We start from the raw sequence: 22,647 nt of genomic DNA on the forward strand, positions 1-22,647 counted from the left end.
CAGTGAGGGCCTGAGAATGCCAGGTGCTCCTCGTCCTTCACATCTTGCCCCGGACAATGACATTTACCCAGACGGGAGGATGGAGGGGTCATGGATCATTTCGCCCTCCCTGACCCTTGTCCAGGCGGCCTGGCTCCCGGAAGGGCATTGCTTTCTGTGATGATGAAAATATCCTGTAGCTTGCTGTCCAATACGGTAGCCATTAGCCATGTGTGGCTACTGAGCTTATGAAATGTGACTGGTGAGAACCAGGAACTGAATTTCAGAAGGTTATTTTAACTCAGTAGAATTAAATGTGCATAACTGCATGTGGCTAGCGGGTGCTGCACTGGACAGTGTCAGCTCCGTGTCATCCCCCAAGCTGCCACACTCGGTGCTGCCTCTGGTCCTGACGTCACCTTCTCTGCAGACCTTCCCTGAGTATCTGTCACAAAGCTCCTACTCTTGCTCACAGCCCATCTCTAGGTGTCATTGCCTTTTCCTTCTCTGCATTTGTCACTGGCTGAGAGCAACTGATTTCTGTGATTTTTTTTTGGTCTCCTCCCACTTTGAGCATAAAGGCAGCGAGATCTAGTTTGTCCTTTCGTCACTAATCTCTAAAATCTTAACTGGAGGGAATAAATGTGGGCAGGGGATTCCTCCCTTGATTTGTCCTAAAATGTCTTGATAATTGAACACTCAACCGTGAGTCCTTTTTTCCCTTCTCCCTCCAAGAACTTGTCTCAGATGAAAACCCATCAGCACCGCAGTAAAAGTGTGGAAACAGAGTGATCGGCTTCTGTGCCACCTGGACACCTCACAGCTCTGAGCCCCAGGGGGAGGTTTGGCCATGATCCCGGAGCCTCTGGGATCCTCAGTGTAGAAGGGACCTGACACTCCACTGGCTCAGAGCACAGACCCAGAAGCCGGTAGAAGGCCTCTTGGTCTTCTGGACGATAACTGGATCTTCTCTTGCTCATCCTGAGTTTCGTTCCCTCGACATGATTGACAGTCCACATGTTCCTCCTCTGACTGCTCTTCTTCCAGGACTTCAGCTCGGAGACAGCTTCTGGGGAGGTGGGATTGGAGGCCAGGGGGCTGCTCTCCTGGGCGGCTGCAGGAACAAGACTCTGTGTGAGCACAGACCTGACCCACCTGGGAGGTCCTGAGTCTTCCCTTGCAGCTCACCCTGAAGATTGAACCTTGCCTCCTGAGGACAAGACAACAAGTGGTTACTCAGCAGTAACTGATGTTCTGTTCAGGGCCAAGGAAGCTGAGGACACCACACCTCCCTTGACATCCATCAGTCTCTTCCTCTTCTGGCCTCTCATCCTCCTGATTCTCTGCTCAGAGACAGCCTCTGGAGGGGCAGAACTGGAGGCCAGAGGGCTCCCATCCTGAGCAGCTGCCAGGAGAGAGGAAGGACCCTGTGTGATCAGGGGAGGGACCCACCTGGGAAACACTGTGCTCTTCCTACCTTCTCACTCACCTTGAGTATGTTGCATGTGACATTTGAAGGGATAAGAATGACCGTCACCCCCTTTGCACTTTGTCTATAAAGGAGGGTAGGAACTGAATTAACATTTACCTTTCTTTGCCAGGGAAAAACTGCTCTCCTGCGCCTCTTTCCATGGATCTTTCTGCCTGGGGGGCACCTCTGTGGAGACAAATGTGAAACTGTCTGGTCATTGATGTCTTTAATAACTACAAAGGTGAACAAGATAGTGACCTCCTGTCTCACCCTGGACACCCTTTCCCCTGCCCTGCAGACCCACACCCGTGAGAGTCCAGGGAAGAAGAAATGATGCTGGAGCCATGATGATCTATCACCTTCATTCATTCAGAGAGCAGGGATAAGTGTGAATGACCACACACACCTGGCTTCCCTTCCATGCGCTGCCTTTTCCTCTGACTCTTTTTTGCTGGGTCCTGTTGGCTTGCAGCAGTCTCTGAGGCAGCCGATGTGGAGCTCAGAGGGATATCCTGTCTTTTCTGGGTACAAAAAAATGGAAAGAAACCAACTTGATTCTGACCAGGCCATTTCTTTCCGCTTAACCTGCTTCTTGTGAGACCTAATAATAATTAAAATGGCAATAACATTAGCTAACAGTAATTGCTTAGTAAACTTCAGATATTGATTAGTGCGTTGGGATTACCTCATTCAGTCCTTACGAGGAGGTGTATAACTTGCCTGTTTACAGATGAGGAAATGCTGACCTAGTTTGTCTAGGATTTGTTCCTTGACGGTGGCTAGAGCTCTTTGGATTTGGGATTAGAACTCGTGTCTGAGCGGTGCTCAGGGGAAGAAGGCTGGTGGCAGCCACAGTTGAGCCTCAGTCACATTTCCATTAGGGTTGAGCTGGGCCACCTTACACGCTTATGTCATCGGCTCTGCCTAAATATCCCTGTGAACCACTATAAAGTTACAGCAATCCAACCTGGCAAAAATCTGACCAGAGTAGCCCAGGCCTGTCCGAAATGGCCCTGGAAGTTGATTGAGGCAGTTCTCCCTCAAGAAGGCCAGTGCCGCCTGCCGCCTCTTGAGGGCAGTGTTCCTCCTGGGTGACAAAGTGTCCACATGCTCCCGGGGCTCTCAAGGTCGAGTCCTCTGTAGAGTCGCTTTACTGTCTCTCCTCCTTCCCCCATATTCATTTTGTTCTCCTTTTGCCCACATCCCCTCCTGTTCTCTTTTCTCCCTAAACTCGAGACCTATTTGTATTCCTACCGCATCCCAGTCACTCATCTGGAGGTTCACAGGTGGTCCCTTCCACATCCCCTGCGACAGCTTGGAGGAACATAGTTCAGGATCCAAGACTCACCTTAGTACAGAAAAGAGTGGTGCCCACCCCAAGTAAGCACCTGGAGGCTCCCTCAAGATCTAGGCCCTCACCCTTACCCAGAATGCAGCCTCACAACAGCGTGAGAAGAGCACTGACTGTAGCCAAGTGTTCGGGATCAAATGGCTTCCGAGATTCCGGAGCCCTTGCCATGAGTCAATGGTGACATCACACCATTCCGCCAAGAACTGCTCTTTGGTTTATAAAAGGCTCTCAGGGAAAAGACTGTGGGCCTCAAGGAGGAAGGAGTTAGTGTCCCAGCCTGAACACTGGGATCACTTCCTCTTACCCCAGTATGACCTCTGAACCTCATCTTGTGTTTCATCTAACCAATTAGTGATTCCAAATGAAAGTGATTCATCCACATATCAAAAAATTGAGAAAATACAAAATTAAAAGTGGATTCATATTCAAGTTATTAATGTAGTTTATTTGATATTTAATTAATTTATTATTAAACATCTTTATTGGACTATAATTGCTTTACAATGGCATGTTAGTTTCTGCTTTATAACAAAGTGAATCAGCTATACATATACATATATCCCCATATCTCCTCCCTCTTGCGTCTCCTTCCCAATGTCGTTTATTTTTACTCCCTTCTGATTTGTGTTTAACTATGATTATATTGAGATTTAAAAAAATTAACTTTTTCATTTTGAGATAATTGTAGATTCATAAATGCAGTTGTAAGTAATAACACATCCTATATACCTTTCACCAAATTTCCTTCAGTGGTACAAACTTGCATATCTATAGCACAGTATCACAATAGGAAATTGGCATTGGTACAACCCATTGACCTTATTCAGATTTTCCCAGTTTTATATGCAGTCACTTATGTGTGTATTTAGTTCTGTGCAATGTTATCACATGTGTACACTCATGTACACCACCACCAACGTATAGAACAGTTCTGTTATAAGGATCCTTCATGCTACTTTTTTATAGTATCTCCACCCACAACCCCTGCAACCACTATTCTCTTCTTCATCTATATAATTCTGTTATTTCAAAAACACATAAATGGAAACAGATAGTGTATAATCTTCTGATCTGGCTTTTATTTTTAATTTGCATAATTCTCTTGAGAGCTATTTAATTTGTTGCATAAATCAATGGTTTATTCCTTTTTATTGCTTAGTAGGAATCCATGGTTCTATGGTCAAGTGCATATTTAGTTTTGTAAGAATCTGCCGTAATCTTCTAGAGTGGCCCCATCATTTTACATCCCCACCAGGAATGTTATCAGTGATCCACTTTCTCCACATCATTGTCAGCATTTGGGTTATCACTTTTTATTTTAACCATATCTCGTGGTTTTAATGGGCACTTCCCTAATGATATTCCATAATGATATTGATTTCATGTGTTTATTTGCCATCTGTATATCCTCTTTGGTGAAATCTCTGTTCATGTTTTTTTCTAATTGAACTACTTCTTTACTGTTGAGTTTTGAGAGCTTTTTATGTATATCTCAGATACAAGTCCTTTGTAAGATACGTGGTTTGCAAATATTTTCTCCCAGTCTATAGCTTATCTTTTAACATCCTCTTTTTCTTAACCATTTTTTCTTCTGGTTTTATTGAAATGTAATTGAGGTACAACACTGTATAAGTTTAAGGTGTACAGTATAACTACTTGACATATGTATATATTGCAAAATGGTCACCACGGGAAGTTTAGTTAACATTTATCACCTCATATAGTTACAAAAAAATTTTTTCCCTGTAATAAGAACGTTTAGGATTACTTTCTCAGCACCTCTCAAGTACACCATAGAGCAGTGTTAATTATATAGTCACCATGCTCACATCCTCAGGACTTATTTCTTTTATAATTGGTAGTTCATACTTTTCGACCACCTTCAACCATTTCACCTGCCCGCCAGTCCCTGCCTCTGGTAACCATCCATCTGTTCTTTGTTTCTATCAGTTTTTTAAAAATTTTATTGAAATATAGTTGATTTACAATGTTGTATTAACTTCTGCTGTACAGCAAAGTGATTCAGTTATACATATATATATATATATATATATATATATATACACACATGCATACATATTCTTTTTCATATTCTTTTCCATTATGGTATATCATAGGATATTGAATATAGTTCCCTGTGCTATACAGTAGGACCTTGTTGTTTATCCATTCTATATATAATAGTTTGCATCTGCTAATCTCAACCTCCCAATCCATCCGTTCCCAACCCCCCTTCCCCCTTGGCAACCACAAGTCTGTTCTCTATGTCTGTGAGTCTGTTTCTGTTTCGTAGATAAGTTCATTTATGTCATATTTTAGATTCCACATATAAGTGATATCATATGGTATTTGTCTCTTTCTGACATACTTTGCTTAGTATGATTATCTCTAGGTCCATCCATGTTGCTGCAAATGGCATTATTTCATTCTTTTTTGTGACTGAGTATTATTCCATTGTATATATGTACCACATCCATTCATCTGTTGATGGACATTTAGGTTGCTTCCATGTCTTGGCTATTGTGAATAGTGCTGTTATGAACATAGGGGTGCATGTGTCTTTTTGAATTACAGTTTTATTCGGATATATGCCCAGGAGTGGGATAACGGGATTGCTGGATCATATGGTAACTCTATTTTCAGTTTTTTGAGGAAACTCCATACTGTTTTCCATAGTGGCTGCACCAATTTACATTCCCGCCGTCAGTGTAGGAGGGTTCCCTTTTCTCCACATCCTCTCCAGCATTTGTTATTTGTAGACTTTTTTGGGGGGGCGGGGGGGCTGTGCCGCATGGCACGTGGGATCTCAGTTCCCTGACCAGGGATCAAACCTGTGCCCCCTGCAGTGGAAGCACTGAGTCCTAAGCACTGGACCACCAGGGAATTCCTATTTGTAGACCTTTTAATGATGGCCATTCTGGCCAGTGTGAGGTGGTACCTCATTGTAGTTTTGATTTGCATTTCTCTGATAATTAGCGATGTTGAACACAATGATGGCCATTCTGGCCAGTGTGAGGTGGTACCTCATTGTAGTTTTGATTTGCATTTCCCTAATAATTAGTGATGTTGAGTAGCTTTTCATGTGCCTATTGGCCATCTGTATGTCCTCTTTGGAGAAAGGTCTATTTAGGTCTTCTGCCCATTTTTTGATTGGGTTGTTTTAAACTGCTTTATTGATGTATGTTACATAATAGTCACTCATTTTAAACATACAGTTCAATGAATTTTAGTGTATTTACACAGAGTTCAACAATCATCACCACAATCTAATTTTGGAACATGTCCATCCCCCCAGAAGATCCGTCCTGCTCATTTGCAGTCACTCCGCATTCTCATCTCCAGCTCTAGGCAACCACTACTGCATGTCTGTTTTTGTTTTTGTGTTTTTTTTTTTTTTACTGAGGATTGGTAGAGAAATCAGTTTGAAAAAAATATTTCATTGCTAAAAGCCATTTGAAATTTACTCATTTTAAGCTCTTTATTGATAAATGAGAAAACACTGGCCCTGAAAGCACCAGGGTCTAGCCCAAGACCACACACAAGCACTACATGGCAGAGGCCAGATCCCTTGAAAAGCATTCTTCCCACTGGGAACCTGGGTGCCAAGCTTTGGGGTGGAGTGACCGCAGGTTCTGCCATGGTTCCCTCTGATTGGTGCCCCATGAGAAGTGCCCTGTGGGGTCCGGAGCTGAGGGAGACGGGGGCGGCATCTTTTCCCTCCGAGACACTATTCCTGACTCTGTTTGGGTCTGTGGTCTCCACCCCTAATTCCAGCCCATTAAGGGGTTATCCTTGAAGCCAGGGCTGCCCTTCAGCTTGGTGGCTAGATTCCTGCTTCCTCCATTCTTCAGATTTCACACCAGATAAGTTTTCTCCTAGTGAGATGTGACTCTTGGAGGGCAATTTTTTTTTTCTTTCTTTCTTTTTTGCGGGGAGCGGGGAGTGTGGTGAAGGGAAAGGGAACAGGAGCTTCTTTATAGAGTCTCTGTATTCTGGACATTTTTATGTCCTAGAAATCCCCAGCATAGATGGGGTGGGGGGAGGCAAGTTTGGCATTGTCACTAGCGTGGACTCCACCACAGATGTCTTCTGGGACCACTCAGCACCAACACGGTGAAGCCAGCACAGAGCTGGAGGCCTAGAGGGTTCGAGAGGGCATCAGTCATGGGGAGTGGCTGTCACCCACCCCAGTTCCACATGTTGGCTTAGGCAAGGGATTCTTTTTCTTTTTTTTTTTTTTCCATTTATTTATTTATTTAGGCTGTGTTGGGTCTTCGTTTCTGTGCGAGGGCTCTCTCCAGTTGCAGCAAGCAGGGGCCACTCTTCATCGCAGTGCGCGGGCCTCTCACTATCTCGGCCTGCATTGGCAGGCAGACTGTCAACCACTGCGCCACCAGGGAAGCCCAGGCAGGGCATTCTTAACTCGCGGGAGTCTGGGTCTTATGATGTTTAAAAAGAAACCAGAAATTAGATTTTTTAATGTGAAATCTTCCAAATTTTAAACAATGGCAACAAATTAAAAAATTTTGAATGCCATGTGGAGGGCACACAGGACGCATCAGCTTCTGAGCCTGGCCAGGGCCTCTGCTCTTCAGGATTTAGCTCCGAGAACCACTAGCAGGGGGTTCCAGGGTGGGTGGGGGGATGAGGGCTTGACAGAGAGTATTCTCTCTCTTCTTTCGCTTCCTCAGACCATGTCTATGCAGGACTAAATCGAAGGGGTCACGCTTTTCCTTTATTATTTATTTATTTATTTTTGGCTGCGCTGGGTCTTCTTTGCTGCACACGGGCTTTTCTCTAGTTGCGGCGAGCGGGGGCTACTCTTCGTTGCGGTGCGCGGGCTTCTCATTGCGGTGGCTTCTCTTGTTGCGGAGCACGGGCTCTAGGCTCGCGGGCTTCAGTAGTTGTGGCTCACGGGCTCCAGAGCGCAGGCTCAGTAGTTGTGGCGCATGGGCTCAGTTGCTCCACGATCTTCCCGGACCAGGGCTCGAACCCGTGTCCCCTGCACTGGCAGGTGGACTCTTAACCACTGCGCTGCCAGGGAAGGCCCTATGCTTTTCCTTTAAAACATTCCTTCTCTCAACTTGCCTATGACTTGGGTGTTAAGTAGGGGGCTGATGGCCGTGGAGCTTCCTGGGATCATTCTGGAGGCAAGGGGAGGAGAGGTGTGTCCTCCCTGCCTCCCTTCCTGGTGGTGTCAGCTCTCCGAACTTGAAGGGGGAGGGGGAGGAGGCTATCTTGGTCTTTTACTTAAGTGTTCACCTCTGTTTCCGCCCTTCCTGCGATGAGAAGCTCTGCCAAGCTCGTTTCTTTTCCCGTGTGGTGGTAATGGTGGTGATGCTTGTGGTACCGGCCTCTGTATTCCCGTCTTTATGAGACTGCTAGCAGCAAAGTGCAGCTGGGCTCTGTCTCTGGCTGCTGATGCTGGGAAGATGTCTGTGGGTTTCCTCCACTCCCTCTTCCTTGATAGGGTGTGAGCTGTGAACCCACCTGGCTTTCTCTGTGGGTGTTGGTGTTGGTGGTAGGATGTTGGCTGTTCTCTCCACTGCGGGTTTGCCGCTGTGAGTCCAGGAGGGGGTCGGGAGGATGATTCTTGCATGGCCTTTTGAAGAACACAGTAGAGACTTTACAGTTTTTTTGTGGAATGGACGCCAGCATTCATGTTCGATAGAGGTCGCTGCTGTAGCTACACGTTGAGAAGGCAACCAACTTTCCTGAGACACTCTATCAGGGATTATGAGGGCATCCCCCCATGCGCTCGGCTGACCAGGTCATATTTGATTACTGAAATTAGAGGAGGCCTTTGTTAGGGTTACACCGTCAGCAACAGAGGAAAAACCATGAACTCACATAGGTACAGCAGAGGATGAATGGAAGCATATCCCATGGAACTTGCTGTTTTCCCCAGTGTGGGTCTGGTGCTGCCCCCGCACTGAGAGGCAGGTGTCCTAGATTCAAGGCATTATGACTAATCTGAGTCACTCTGGACGAGTTAGGTATGCCTGTGATTGAGGGTACAGTAATATAATAACCATGAACATACCTTTGTGAGCTACACAGCAATGCATGGACATGTACCATTCTCCCAGTAGGGACTAATGACTTAATGACTTTGAATAAAGGTGTAGAACAAGTATAGAAGCTGCTGCGGTTTAGACTAGGAGGGTAATTTCTGTTCCTCAGCCTTAAAGCTGAGTAACCGCATCTCACTCTGGAATGCGCCCAGGGACCCAGAACAATACTGTAAACTCATCTCTTGCCGTGGGTGGATGGTGTAAACCGGATGCTCTGACAAGATTTGGAGGCTGTTTTAAATTGCGAATGGAGATATGTTGGATCCACCGCATGGTACTGAGGCCAAGGAGGAGAACTCCACAGACAGTGATCCCAAACCCCACAGCCAGCCGTCTCCTCCCTGTGCCGGGCACTCCCTGAGTACTGCCCTCGGATGACCAGAGCTTACGGAGGAGCTTGCAGCGTTGACCTGGATTGGGACAGGTTTGGGGGAAACCGCTGTTTATTCTCAAGAATCTTGAATCACCCCTCCTCTCTCCCCTCCCCACTCTCTTGGTGCATCTGGGACTAACATCTGTTAACGTATGTTCCCCAGAGTATGTGGTGGGAGCTGCGTGGAGCAGTCCTTTCTGGCCTGCGCATCTCTTGTCTCGCTTCTTCACTTAGCTGGGGTCTAGCTGGAGTTCTTGATGAGACAGATCTGCTCTGAGCCTCTTTCTCGAAGAGCCCCTTTTGTACCCTCGGTGCTCATACCTTCTTCCATTTCGGGGAGAAGAGTAGCTTAGTTCCTATCTTCTCAGCTGGGCAGCTAGAGGAAATACTCAGAGTTCCCAAGTAGAGTTGTCACGGATTTGGCTTTGAGAAAGAGCTTGGAATTGTTCTGTGTATTTTGGGAACATTTAGATAACATTTCCTATTACATCTTTGGAGAAATTTTCTTTGCTCTGAAGTTTACTTTATTTGATATGAATGTAGCCGCTCTGTTTTCTTTTGACTGATGTTTACATAGCATATCTTTTTCCATTCTTTTATGTCCAACCTACCTCTGTTGTTATAGTTGAAGTGACTTTCGTGTAGACGGTATATGGTTGGGTCAAGTTTTCCAATGCACTCTGCCAATCTCTGCCTTTTAATAGGTGTATTTATTTATTTATTTATTTATTTATTTATTGGCCACACGGTGCGGCATGCGGGATCTTAGTTCCCTGACCAGGGATCGAACCCGTGCCCCCTGCAGTGGTAGCACAGAGCCTTAACCACTGGACCACCAGGGAAGTCCCTAGGAGGTGTATTTAAACTATTTACATTTAACGTCAGTATTTATATGTTAGGGCTAAGTCTGCCATTTTCTTTTTTGTTTCATTTTAGTTCTCTCCTTTGTCTCTCTGTTTCCTTTTTCCTGCCTTCCTGTGAGTTGCTTGAATATATTTTATAATTTCATTTTGGCTTTATAGTGTTTTTGAGTGTATGTCTTTGTGTCAGTTATTTAGTGGTTGCTCATCTGAGAGTCCAGGATCTCTATGTGGCTTCCACTGGCGCTGCACGTGGTGGGGGCATGCCTCCTTGTTGCCAGGCATGGATGAAAATTCTGGGCTCTCACTCAGCCCTGACTGACACCATCCTGGCTGCGGCGGGAAGGGCAGAGCGTCTTGTTACAACCAGAAGAGGGTGGAAGTTTAGGTTCTTCACTCAGCCTTCAGTAACAAGTGCGGGTCCCCTTTTTTTCATGGTGTTTGTCTGGAGTATGGTGGTTATTGTCCAAAAGTTTTCTGTCTTGTTAGGTTGCCGTTTTCCTGATCCTTTGGCTAAAAGGAGCAGGCTTTACTTGGGGGCTTTTTTGTCTGCACCCATTGAAGCCTCTAGTTTGCTGGCTTCTTCAGCCCAGTCTGAGATATAAGAAGCCAAGAAGAAACCTGAAAAACTTACTGCTGTGTTGTTCCTCAGGTCCTGGGGTCCTTATCCAATCTGCTTCTTTCTCTCCACCTTTGAGTCTTCTCATGTTTCATATATAATATCCAGGTGTTATCACTGTTCTTAGCAGGAAGAATAGGGAGAAGTTCATCTACTCCATCTTGTTTGTAACCAGAGGTCCAGGACAGTAACATTTTTGTTGCGGTTACATTTTGAGTTTCTAACCTTTATTGTTATTACTAACAGACTCTGTTCAACACAGGAAGTGGTTTCCCTGAAAGCTGCATTCATAAATACAAATTATCAGCAAATTAGTAAGAAAAATGCAAACTGAGAGTGCCTCACGTACACTCCTTATCCTTTTCATTCGATCATTTTTATACCTAACAATTTTGAAAACGAAGAGGTGACATTAATCACATTCTTCTATCAATCCATGAAATCAGAAGACACTATAAGATGCCTTTAAAGAAAAGTGAAGCATAGAACACTTCTCAGTAATAAAAAAGTTATTCTGTAATAACTCACGGAATTATGAGCAAAAAAAGTCAATCTCAAAGGTTATATATTGTATGATCCCATTTATATAGCATTATTGAAATTATAGAGATGGAGAAAATAGTAGTAGTTGGCAGAGATTAGGGATGAGGGTAGGAAGTGAAGTGCCTATTAAAGAGATAACATGAGGAATCCTTGTGACGGGACTGTTGTGTATGTTGACTGCTGGTGGTCACACAAATCCACACATGTGATAACATTGCATAGTACCACACACACGCACAAACAACTGAGTGAATGTAAAAGCAGTGAAGCATAAATAAGGTGGATGGATTGTATTGATGGCAAGTTTGTGGTTGAGGCCAGACGCACCAGAGACCTCAGAACTCTCTCCTGCTGGGGATATTGTGCTGTAGTTATGCAAGTTGGTACCATGGGAACCTGGGTTAAGGACATATGGGCTCTCTGTATTATTTCTTACAACTCTATGTGAATCTACAATAGTTTCAAACTTTTAAAACTTTAAAAAAAAGAAAGCAAAGAATTGTGCTGTTTTGTACTTTCTTCCCCTGCAGACTTCCCTTCCCTTCCCTGGCGCAAGCAAAGAGGAGATGGCCAGCCTAACTTGGTTTCTGCTTAATGGTCTCTTGCGTGCAGAGAGACCCATTTTTCTCACTAGGGTAAGGGCTGGTTGTGTTTTGCGATGAGCTGTTTGGGTTTTGATGGGGTGAGGTGGGGTGGGGACTGGGAGATTGTTCTTCCCTCTCTGTCCTCAGCATCCTCCTGGGTAGCTCGGATTATTTCCTCTGTGCAGTCCCGAGGCTACATCCCCTGAGACTGGCTCTGCACAAAGGTGCTCAAGGCCACACACTCCCCAGAGACCTCAGTGCCCCCTCTCCTGCTGGTGGAGAGCAGAGGACATGTGAGTCTTCCATGGAGGCCGGCGTTGCAGGCAGAGGTGGCCTCTAGGTCTCTCTTGTGATGCCAAGGGCGAGAGAGGTGCCCCTGAGCTAGAAAATGTTCGTGACTGTTAGGAAGAGATCCAAGATAGATCCCAGATTTGTGAGACGCTATGCTGTTCCAAGCACTCTGCCATCTGACTTTAATAGAAAATGATTATATTTGTAGAAAATGAGAGGCAAAGAAATGAATGAGCTTATGGGAACTTTGCCATGAGATGCAAAATATCTGCATGGAAAGCAGAGTAGACATGATTGCTGGGGGACATGCACGGAATTTCTCAGTGTTCATTGAGTATCAAACTGAAATGTCAATAAGGGCCAGAAGAAAACTTAAATATATGAAGTAAGTGGATAAGTAATAAGAGGAGGTATGGGAAATTGCCAACAAACTAGAGATCTTGGACTCAGTACAGATGTTTTCAAATTCAATTTTTGAATCTTGCAGTGGCCAGCAGCTGCTTGCAGACATGAGAGACAGTTCCAGTGAGACTGGTGCCTGTGTACTTGACCGTCCCTGCTGTCTGGACACCTTCAGTGCTAGTTGTGATTGTCTTTTCTATACTATGAGCTCAGGAATTAAGCTTGGTTGTATAACGGAAACACAAATGTCAGTGGCTTAAGCAAGATAGGGTTGTCTGCTTCCGATTACGATGTAGAAAGATATAAACAATTTCCTCCCATGTTGATAAAAGAATTAACTATATAGAATAAAAAGCATACGTTTCATGGGGTTTTCAAAGACTGGTAGATGTAAGGAAGCTGCAATGGGCTGAATTGCAGAGGGACACACCCCCTACAGGTGAGTCGAGAGCCCTGGAGTTCTCTGGGGGCAGGTGAGCACAGACTGAGAAGAAGCGTCCTGGGTGCGGGGAAGCTGTTAGGGTCTGAAAGAGTTCCACATGCAAATATCCATCTCCCTGCCCAACAACTCTCTCCCTTCCCCTGGAATTTTGCTGGGAAAGTGGCACTGGAGAAGGGGCTGGTCAGCAGAGAGAATGCAGAGAGCATACACATTCCTGTGGTGCTTGGGTTGTGAGCCCTGCAGGAGGTGGACCTAAAGATGAGCCCAGACTCTCCCAGACAAGGCCTTCCCCACCATCCAGCCACAAGGAAAAGGTGAGTCCCTTAATGGCAGCCGTGCAGGAGGCTGAGGCTGGGCTACAAGAGTTTCTTACAGTAGGTGAAAAGTGGTAGGACAGAAATTCAAGGCAGAAATTGCCAGACTGCATAAAAAAAACAAGACCCAACCACACGCTTTTAACACACATGTTAAGTAAAAGGACGGAAAAGGAAAAACATGGCCACGCCCAGAGTCAGTGTGGGAGGGCACTCACACGGGGGTGTGGCTTATTGACACTGAGGGTCGTGGTGCGTGGGGGGGGCACTTGGAGTTGGAGGTAGCATGGTAGGTGGGGGAGGGGAGAGGTGATTCTGGGCTGGGGGAGAACGTCTGTGGCCCATTGATCCCTCTTCTGGGAATGGCTGCTTGTTCTTCCCCAAAGGAGGCTGAGAAATGCCCACAGCAAGCAGGCTGTCTGAGGACCCCCTAGACTACCAAGGCCTTTCTCCTTCTCTTTCTGTGACCACTTAGGCCTGGCTGGATGGCCTCCCCAGCACAGGGGACAGGCATGGTCTTATTAAGGCCTCCTTTCCTTTTCCCTCATAGGTCTGAGAGGGAAACAAAACTCAAGTGCTCCTTCGTTTTAGGTAGAAGGGCTTTTTGAGGGTTAGAGAACGCATTAGGGAGAGAGTATGGCTCCAAATATGGTCTGTTGTTCCAGGATGTAATTATACCAACGCTCTGGCATTGAATATGGGATCGTGGCGAACACAGCCCAGTCCCTACCTTCCGGGGTTGCTGGGAGGCCTGGCTGATGCATGAAACCCCTTAGGCCTTAGCCAGGTATCAGGCGCTGATGGTGCCTAGTGGATGTGCTTAGGTTGGCTTAGAGTGCCCCCTACTGGGAGAAGGCCTGAACAGCAACACAGAGCGTCCGGGTTGCTGTGCAAAAATTCTCCAGGACAGTGTACTCAACTGCTTCAGAGGACATATTTGCTTAGGGGATTTGTACTCTAAAATTATTGTGAAAATATCACCATATTAAATTATTAATGTACAGGGATTGTATTTATTATCACTGCATGTAGTTCTTGAGGGGCTACCATGATAACCTATGGAGAGTATTTTGAAAGTGTAAAGGGTTACATGAGTGTGAGGAATTTATATTGTTTTAATTAGAAATAATGTGCAGTATTTATAGGAAAACTTATTAGGAAGCTCAAATGTATTTATGGATGTTGATTAATCTAGAGACCATTTCTCTTTCAGAGAAGTTAAGTAATTTTTATCCTGTTGATAGAGATTGGGTCCATGCTAATGTTCCCTCTTCAGTGAGCTTTTAGGTTAAATGATGTTATGCGCCAATCCTGGATTGCGCTGACTGGGTCATGCAGTCCAGCGTTCCTGTGTAATGGGTGCAGTTCAGGGGGCCTATGAGTTACAGGGTCGGTGAGCCGGGCCAAAGAAATGGCCACAGAAAGTCATGGTCATGTCTGGGAGTACTATGGTCAAAAAGGACATCAATCCCTGAAGTACAAAGTTGTTTTCTCTCTGGCTACTGCTAAGCACTGATGGGACAGGAAGACTGAGGTTCTAGTTTATTTGGTCCTTTATTTATTTAAATTAAGAAAATGCTTGTTTAAAGAGTTGATGTCAGTTTCCACTTTCTTATTTGTTTCTGTTCTGTTATTCATCACAATAATTTAGTCAAGTGCCTGGGTTTATATGCATGAAATAAATTTAGTTCCTATATGCTGGGTTCTTATAAAAGAAGGAGGAGGAGGGGGGGCGTGGGGGAGGAGGAGGAGGAGGAGAAAAACTAGGCAGGCACACAGAAACCACCATACAAACAAATCACCGTTCTCAAGATGGCATTTAGCGTGAGTTCCCACCGTGAGTCTACGGCGTGGGGAGTGAAAAGGTAGTAAGCACAGGCCATGTTCTGATCAAATGAGGCAGGCGCAGACCTCTGGAGTTCACTACAAGGGCACTGAGATTTGGTGCGGGTGGGGGGAATGAAGGGAATGTGCAAGGTGAAGGTAGGGGAGACAGCCCAGAACACAGTGGGTCTGCGAGGGCACCGGAGAGGGAGGACTGGGGGTGGGGGCAGGTTACGAGAGGCCCCGGGCAGTCAGAGGTGGCGAGGCCACAAGAGCCAGGCTGCGGAAGGGGTGGGGGTGTGGAGAGCTTTCCTCATCCTCCCTGACCTGGCCATGGGGCTGATCAAATGTTTTCACACGTAGCTCTTGAGAAGACAGGAAAGTGGCCTCTTGGTGGGCCTGGAGGATGGGGGAGAAAGTGACAGCAAACCCCACCTGCCCTTCTCCTGTCTCCCTCCTTCTCCCTAAGGCTCCCTCCTCTAGGGCTGCCTCTGCCCCGGGGCAGGGTCTGTACATCCTTGCCCGGGGTCCTTGTGGCTGCAGGTGGAGGCTGGTGACTGCAGTGGTCTTTCCGAAGGCTAAGAAGCCCCAGGGTCTCGTTGGATTTCAGGATATCAGCCCAACAGGATGATGGTGCCAGCACAGTCCTAACTCAGGACCTGGGCTCAAATCGCCCACCCTCCATCACTCCAGGAAGCCCACTGTGCCCTGGGCTCCTGCCCCTGGGTCATCCCCCCAGGTAGTCACCTAGGAGAGCATGGCTTGCCCCAAACTCTTTGTGAATGGGCTTCAGAGCATGAGTATCCTCCATGGTGACAAAGTTTCATTATTTAAGGTTAGTTTTTATTTGGGAAATAGCCAAGCTTTTGTTGGCATCAAGAGTGCCCCTATCATAAGGTAAGTGATGGAGTAGTTAGTTCATTCCTACTACCCTGCCTGGAGCTCAGAAGAATATGGTCAATCCATATTTGTTGAAATGAACCGAGAAATGAGGCAGTGGCTGCAGAGGTGCGAATGCACATTTGCTTGTGGAACTTTCAAGTAGGATCTTCCAAACTGTTAAGAGAATACTCAGATATCTTTATGTTGGTGTGTTTGATTTGGAAAATAGACAATAAAAGAACCATTGAATTGTAGTTCCACTTCCAAGCAAGTACCCCAATAACCCTTCATTTCCCTCTGTGTGACAGAAAGGTATGTAACCCAGTGACCGGACCTCTCTGTGTTTTGGTTTCCTCACCTCTAAACTAAGAACAATGGAACCTACCTCATAAGCTTGTTATGAGGATCAAAAGAGATACATTTGTCCAAAGCTACCTGGGAAGTGCTATAAAGTTGCAAACCACAGTGGAGTGCACGCCCCTCATCTCCAGGTCTAAACACGCACGTGGTGAATAGTGCAGCCATGTAAGTTCCCCTTGTCCTGAAGTGCCCTTCTCCTGGCAGCAAGAGACCCAATGGGCTGCTTCCTTAGACAATAGCTCAGGTGACTGGAGCCCTTCACTAGGGAGTACAGGACTGGAGATCAGTTCCAGTGTGGGACGGTTGGTTGGTGGCATTTCCCAGTTACCCGCTGCCCTGCAGTGTGGGCGGGGCAGCGGTTCTGGCCTGCTCACTGGCAGGTGGCAAAGCCCCGTCCACCCCTAAGGCGATTGCTATGTAATCCCATCAGTGGCCAGTAGGTGGCACAAGACACCCACCATGGCCACCGGCTTTGCCCCATTCAGCCTTTCTCAGAAGGGAAAAATCTATTTCTAATCCAGCCTGGGCTTTATGGCAATGCTTAATCACATGGAAGGGAACATGCAATAACTACTGGTATTTCTGTAAACACACATGCTTAGAGCAGCTGCCAGTTGGGGATGAGGACCGATGGAGCACTCAGTGAGAGGTCTTCTGAGGACAGTCTATAAAAGGAAAACCCTGTGGGTTTTTAATTTCAGAGCCTCCCAGCTAACCTTTGTGACTCATCGAAAGAAACATTTTGAACCCGGATGGACAGTGATGATACATTTTTTTGGATTGTAACCTGGTCTTCCTTCTTCCCCGCCCCCTTCCCCTTCCCCCAAGTGGCAGCTTTCAGAAAGGCTAGGCTGCAGGGCAGCACCTTCTGAATTGATGCTGGCTTATTTTCCTGTTCTTTGATCCTGGCAAGTTGCCTGCTTCTCGGGTTCATCCTTTCTCTGGAGGAAAGTTGATTCGCATCTCATTCTGCCGTTAATAAAATTGGCACCAGATGGATGTGAAGCTGAGGAGGAGACACATCACAGCAAAACAAAAAGTGTAATCTGCTCAACCATGGGGCAGTAAGGATTGGGTGCTTTTAATTTTAATATGTGTGGACACTTTAAAAAATTGTGGTGAGGGCTTCCCTGGTGGCGCAGTGGTTGCGAGTCCGCCTGCCAATGCAGGGGACACGGGTTCGTGCCCCGGTCCGGGAAGATCCCACATGCCGCGGAGCGGCTGGGCCCGTGAGCCATGGCCGCTGAGCCTGCGCGTCCGGAGCCTGTGCTCCGCAACGGGAGAGGCCACAACAGTGAGAGGCCCGCGTACCGAAAAAAAAAAAAAAAAAAAAAAAATTGCGGTGAAATACACAACATAAAATTTACCATCTTAAGCATTTTAAGTGTATATTTCAGTGGTATTTAATACATTCATATTGTATAAGCATCACCACCATCCATCTCCATAGGTTTTCCTCCTGTGAAATGGAAACTCTGTATCCATTAAACACTAACTCCTCATCTTTCCCTCCCTGCAAACCCCGGCAACTACCATTCTATTTTCTGTCTATGAATTTGATTACTCTAAGTACCTCATATAAATGGAATCACACAGTATTTGTTCTTTTACGTCTGGCTTGTTTTCACTTAGCATAATGTCCTCAAGGTTCATCTATGTTGTAGCAGGTGTCAGAATTTCCTTCCTTTATAAGGGTGAATGCTATTCCATTTTATATATAGACCACGTTTTGTTTCTCCCATCCTCTGTTGATGGATACTTGGATTGCTTCCACCTTTTGGCTATTGTGAATAATGCTGTTATGAACGGGGGTATACAAATATCTGTTTGAGACCTGCTTTCAATTCTCGTGGGTATATACTCAGAAGTGGAATGTCTGGATCATGTAGCTCTATTTTTAATTTTTTGAGGAACTGCTATATTGTTTTCCATAGTGGCTGCACCATTTTACATTCCCACCAACAGTGCACAAGAGTTCCAATTTCTCTACATCCTTGTCAACATGTATTATTTCTGTTTTTTTTTTTTTTTTTTTGAGAGTAGCCATCCTAATGGGTGTGAGGTGGTGTGTGGACACTAGACGCTAAGTTTGTTTTTGTTTTTTCTAGGACTTTCTCTTGAGTGGGCTAGGTAACCTGATAGCTTCTTATGACGGTGGTCTTGCGATAAAGAAGTTCTCTCCCTCTGTGCCGTCTCCTCAGAGCATCCAACCAAGGAAACTTCGTGTACATCTACATCCCAAGGACCCACTTGAGAGCAGCTTCATTTGGCCCAATCTTAGGTCGCTGGAATTTCTTGAGGTGTCACCAGGCTAGTGCTGAAGAGGACGCAGCTACAGGTCCTCTGAGGACAGGAGCAAGGCAGGCTGATTTGCTAACTGCACTGTGTCGCCCTCCTGCCCCCCACACGGGTGGCAGGTCCCAGGAGTCCCTTCCTCACCGAGCCTCTCCCTGGAATAGGACCGGGGAGTTTGGGAAGCTTGAAGTTCTCTGCCTGGCCACCATACTCTCAAGGTGTTTGCAATATCCAATAACATTGCCAGGGACATGGCACATGCCCATTTATCCAAAGGGGAGCAGGCGTCGCCAGAAGTGTCTGCCCACAGCACCCTTCAGTCACCCGCCAAATATTCTCTGGGGGTCAACTGCATATATTGTGGGTTGGCCTCTGATTTCTAGATTCAATCATTTCAAAAACTTTTCTTGCACGTCCCCTAGGAGCTACATTGTGGCAGACACAAGTCAGTAAAAGGCAGTCTGCCCTCACAGAGCTGAGAATCACGGAGGGGGAGACCCGCAGGGCGGGTGTAATAAGCTTTTCCGTGAAGGGTCAGGGTGCATGGTGTGGTGGGCTGGCTGGGTGATGCCCTTGGGTAGGCCTGCACCTGAGTCCCACGGTGGCCACGTATTTGCTCTGTGAACTTGGCAAAAACGAGAGTGATGATAGCTACCTTGGAGCTGCTGCGAGGTTTGAATGAGCTAATGATGCATGTAGAAGCCTCTGGAACAGAAGCAGAGGTGCTTTTCAGTGTTCTCACTCTTTTTCCTCTGGACGTCTGCTTAGCACAAGGTCGGGGAGAGAGGAGAAATGTCAGGGTGTGAGAGCGAGAGCGTGGCTCCTCCAGCTGCACCCAGTGGACAGCCCACAGTGACGGCTCCCTGGCAGACAGATGGACGTGCTCCCTGCAGTGGGGAGCGAGAGGCAGCCAGAGAGGAGCCCCAGCCCTGGGACTCTTTGCCATCCCCCCGCACCCCGGTCAGGGACAAGTCCCTGCACTGGAACTGCCACTTTCTGATTAAACTGGGGTTTGGACTTCGGAAGGTCTCAGCGTTTCAAGAGAAGGCTGTTCCCAGATTTCTGCTGTGTTCCTGCAGTCAGCCAACAGCCAAGCTGCTCAGAGGCAGGTGCAACTCATTCAAGTGCAGGAGAATTCCAGTTTTATTATTAAAAAAAAAAAAAATCACATCATTCATCGAGCATTGGAAACTTTAAGACATTTGTTGGCTGATAATTAATGGGTTGTTTGTGGGTAATGGCTTGTTATTAAATGGAAGCTAATAACTTCTGGAAGGTTGTTCCAGTAATCATCTTGGTTAAGAGTTTATAGTTTGAAATATCTAATAACATTGCCAGGGACATGGCATATGCACATTTATCCAAAGGGAGCAGCCGTCTCCCTTTCTCTGATTTCATCTCATTCTTTCTTTACGACACACCCGTGTCACAGCATGGTGCCCCATTTTACAGATGGGGAGATGGAGGTTGAGGCTAAAGGCACAGGAAGGCTGGGGGGCGGGTGGCTGGAGCAGACCTGGGGGGGGGCGGGTCTCGAGGATGCGCTCATTTTGGTCACGGCTTCCCACAGCACACGCATCGCTAACCCTGGTCGGTTGGCCTCTGTCTTTGCCGGTAGTTCTGTTGTTCTGAAATAATAGATAGCCGGATATTTCTCCAGCAAAGATGGGTTTATCAGGAATCACCAGAGAATTACAATTTGGGATCTGCAACAACAGTGAGCCACATGTAAGTCTCCCTACAGCAAGAAAATGAGGGTGCTTTTATAGAGGGGAAGAGGAAGTTGGGAGGGTTATAGGAAACAAGGAGTCCATGGCTTTTCATTGGCTGAGTCCTCACCAGGAAAGAAGAGGAGTTTTTCTTCTTCCCGTTGGGCTGTGCTGTATGGTTGCAGGGCGTGAGAGCTCCCCCCTTCTGGTCTCCTGCCTCTACTTAATTCAGCTATCTCTTTATTCATTTTACAGTTCTGAGATACACTTGATGGTGTTTGAGAAGCTCCCTTTCCAGGAGAGAAGCTCAGCTTTGGGGCAGGCAATTTAAAATACAACCTAGTTGTGTCTATGGGTATAGAATGCAGGCAGAGAGCAGTGAATGCAGATCCTGCGTGGCCACTCATGAGCTAACGACCCTGCACATTTTCCCCTGTAGTTTATGTCTTTTGTTAACTAACCAAAGACAGGATATGATTGGCCATTTCTTCTCCTGGAGGGGCTATAGAGCACAGAGAACCCTCCTTCCTCCCAAGGGTGTGGAGCGTAGCCCTCGGGAGGAAGAAGGACAGAAGGTAGAGTAGGGGAAGCTCGTTTGACCAGGAGCCCTGGGAAATGTGAAGGTTGTAGATTCTCTGCTGAGTCGGGGCATTAGCAATCCTCCTCTATTTTTGCAAATTCCCTGGAGTTTGGTTGCAAATGGCCCAGCACCTTCTTGTGGCTTGTGAAATCAGGAATGTGGGCAGAGTTCAGCAGAGACTGAGGGCCACGGCTGGGGGTGCCTCACAGTGCTTTCATGCCTGGCCGTTGCAACCTTTAATTTGGGGACTCTTGCGGTATTGTTGGTGTTATTTGGGGTTTTGGCTTCAAGAAAAGCTGTGATGCTGTCATTGTTATTTCACAGAAATTGGTAGCAACGGTTGGCATGTAATGTGGTAGCGTTGGTCGTCCTGTGTTTGCCCAACACCTTCCAGGACAGCGAGGTGGGGGAAGGGAGTGTGGTCAGTTTGCTGACCTGCAGACCCACCGTGGGCACTTCACATGCCTGCTCAAGAATCTTCCCAGGCTCAGGGCATGGGTCAACTTGAAAAAATAACATAGATGACCTTCATTGTTTGCCCCCCGAAAGAAGCAGCCTCATGGTTTGTTTTCTAGTGAGGAAGAAAGAGAGAAGTTTGTTTCTCTAGAATCTGGCCAGGCTCTGTGGGATGACGCATCTCTGTACTTACATCTGCCGTGTTCCTGTCCCTCTGACTTTCACAGACTCGTCTTATTCCTTTGAGCTACAGACGCTCGTGGCGCTTACGCCTCGGGATCCTTCGTGTTTTTTACGGCCAGTTTCTAAAGATCATGCTGGCCTTTCTTTAGTGGTCCAGGACCTCACAGGGTTAATCCTTGGGGCAGTGTCCCCTCTGGGCACCTGGATGACCTGCTCCATCTTCACCTGTGATCACCTGGGGTGCACCCCTCCTCCCTGGAGGCCCCTCTTCTGTGGGGGGATGGAATGCATCCCCTCTGGGGTTGAACGCTTTATGTCTGTCTGCTTTTCCTGGGACACATCAGTGGCCAGCCCGTGGATCCCATTCTGGCTTTCTGAAGGTGTGCTCTGAACATAGACCACCTTTTTCTAGCAAGGACGGGACACCAGGGATTCCCTCCCAGCCTCTCGTTCCATGTAACCACAGCTTTGTGCCGGAACAGAGGTGCAGACAGCAAGTTTGTTAAAGAAGGACAGAGTCTATAGACTGAGTTTTTGGAGAACGGAGGTGGGGACCTTTAAAAAGTATTGAGATGTAATTTGTGTGAAAGAAAATCAACCCATTTTAAGAGCACCCTTAATGAATGTTGGTAATTATACGTAATTGTATAACTACCACCACAATCGAGATACAGAACCCTCCTTCGCCCCAAGAGGTCCCCTTTAACCTCTTTGGAGATCATCTCCACCTTGGCCCTGGCAACCAGTGACCTGTTCTTTATCACTATGGTTTTGCCTTTTCTAGAATTTCAGATAAATGGAATCGAACAGTGTGTAGTCTTTGCATCTGGCTTCTTTCACTCAGCGGAATCTATTTGAGGCTCGTCATCTAGGGTATGAGTGGTTGTTCCTCTTTTTTGCTGAGTGGCTTTGCATTGTATGGATGCACCACCATTTGACTTTACTCAATGGACATTCAAGGTGTTTCTGGTTTTGGGTGATGAGGAATAAAGCTGTTGTGACCATTCATGTACAGGTCTTTGTGTGGACTGCTTTTTTTTTTTTTTTTTTTTTTT

General features: G+C 46.5%; 2 protein-coding genes across 2 annotated transcripts in view; one reads left to right on the forward strand and one right to left on the reverse strand.

Annotated features, from left to right (window-relative positions):
• The window catches only part of ANAPC1 (anaphase promoting complex subunit 1), a 119,334-nt gene extending 116,403 nt beyond the window's left edge, over positions 1 to 2,931 (forward strand). Inside the window, exon 49 of the mRNA XM_028496614.2 lies at positions 1,581 to 2,931. The gene's annotated coding sequence lies outside the window, so the exon portion shown is untranslated. The remainder of the gene's footprint in view (positions 1 to 1,580) is intronic.
• Positions 1 to 22,647, reverse strand: part of LOC102977630 (speedy protein E5-like) — a 28,390-nt gene that overhangs the window by 1,780 nt on the left and 3,963 nt on the right. The window contains exon 2 of the mRNA XM_055089125.1: positions 899 to 1,093. Coding sequence (XP_054945100.1) covers positions 899 to 1,093 — 195 coding nt within the window. The remainder of the gene's footprint in view (positions 1 to 898; positions 1,094 to 22,647) is intronic.

The sequence above is a fragment of the Physeter macrocephalus genome, chromosome 12 (assembly GCF_002837175.3).
Source record: "Physeter macrocephalus isolate SW-GA chromosome 12, ASM283717v5, whole genome shotgun sequence".
NCBI lineage: Eukaryota > Metazoa > Chordata > Mammalia > Artiodactyla > Physeteridae > Physeter > Physeter macrocephalus.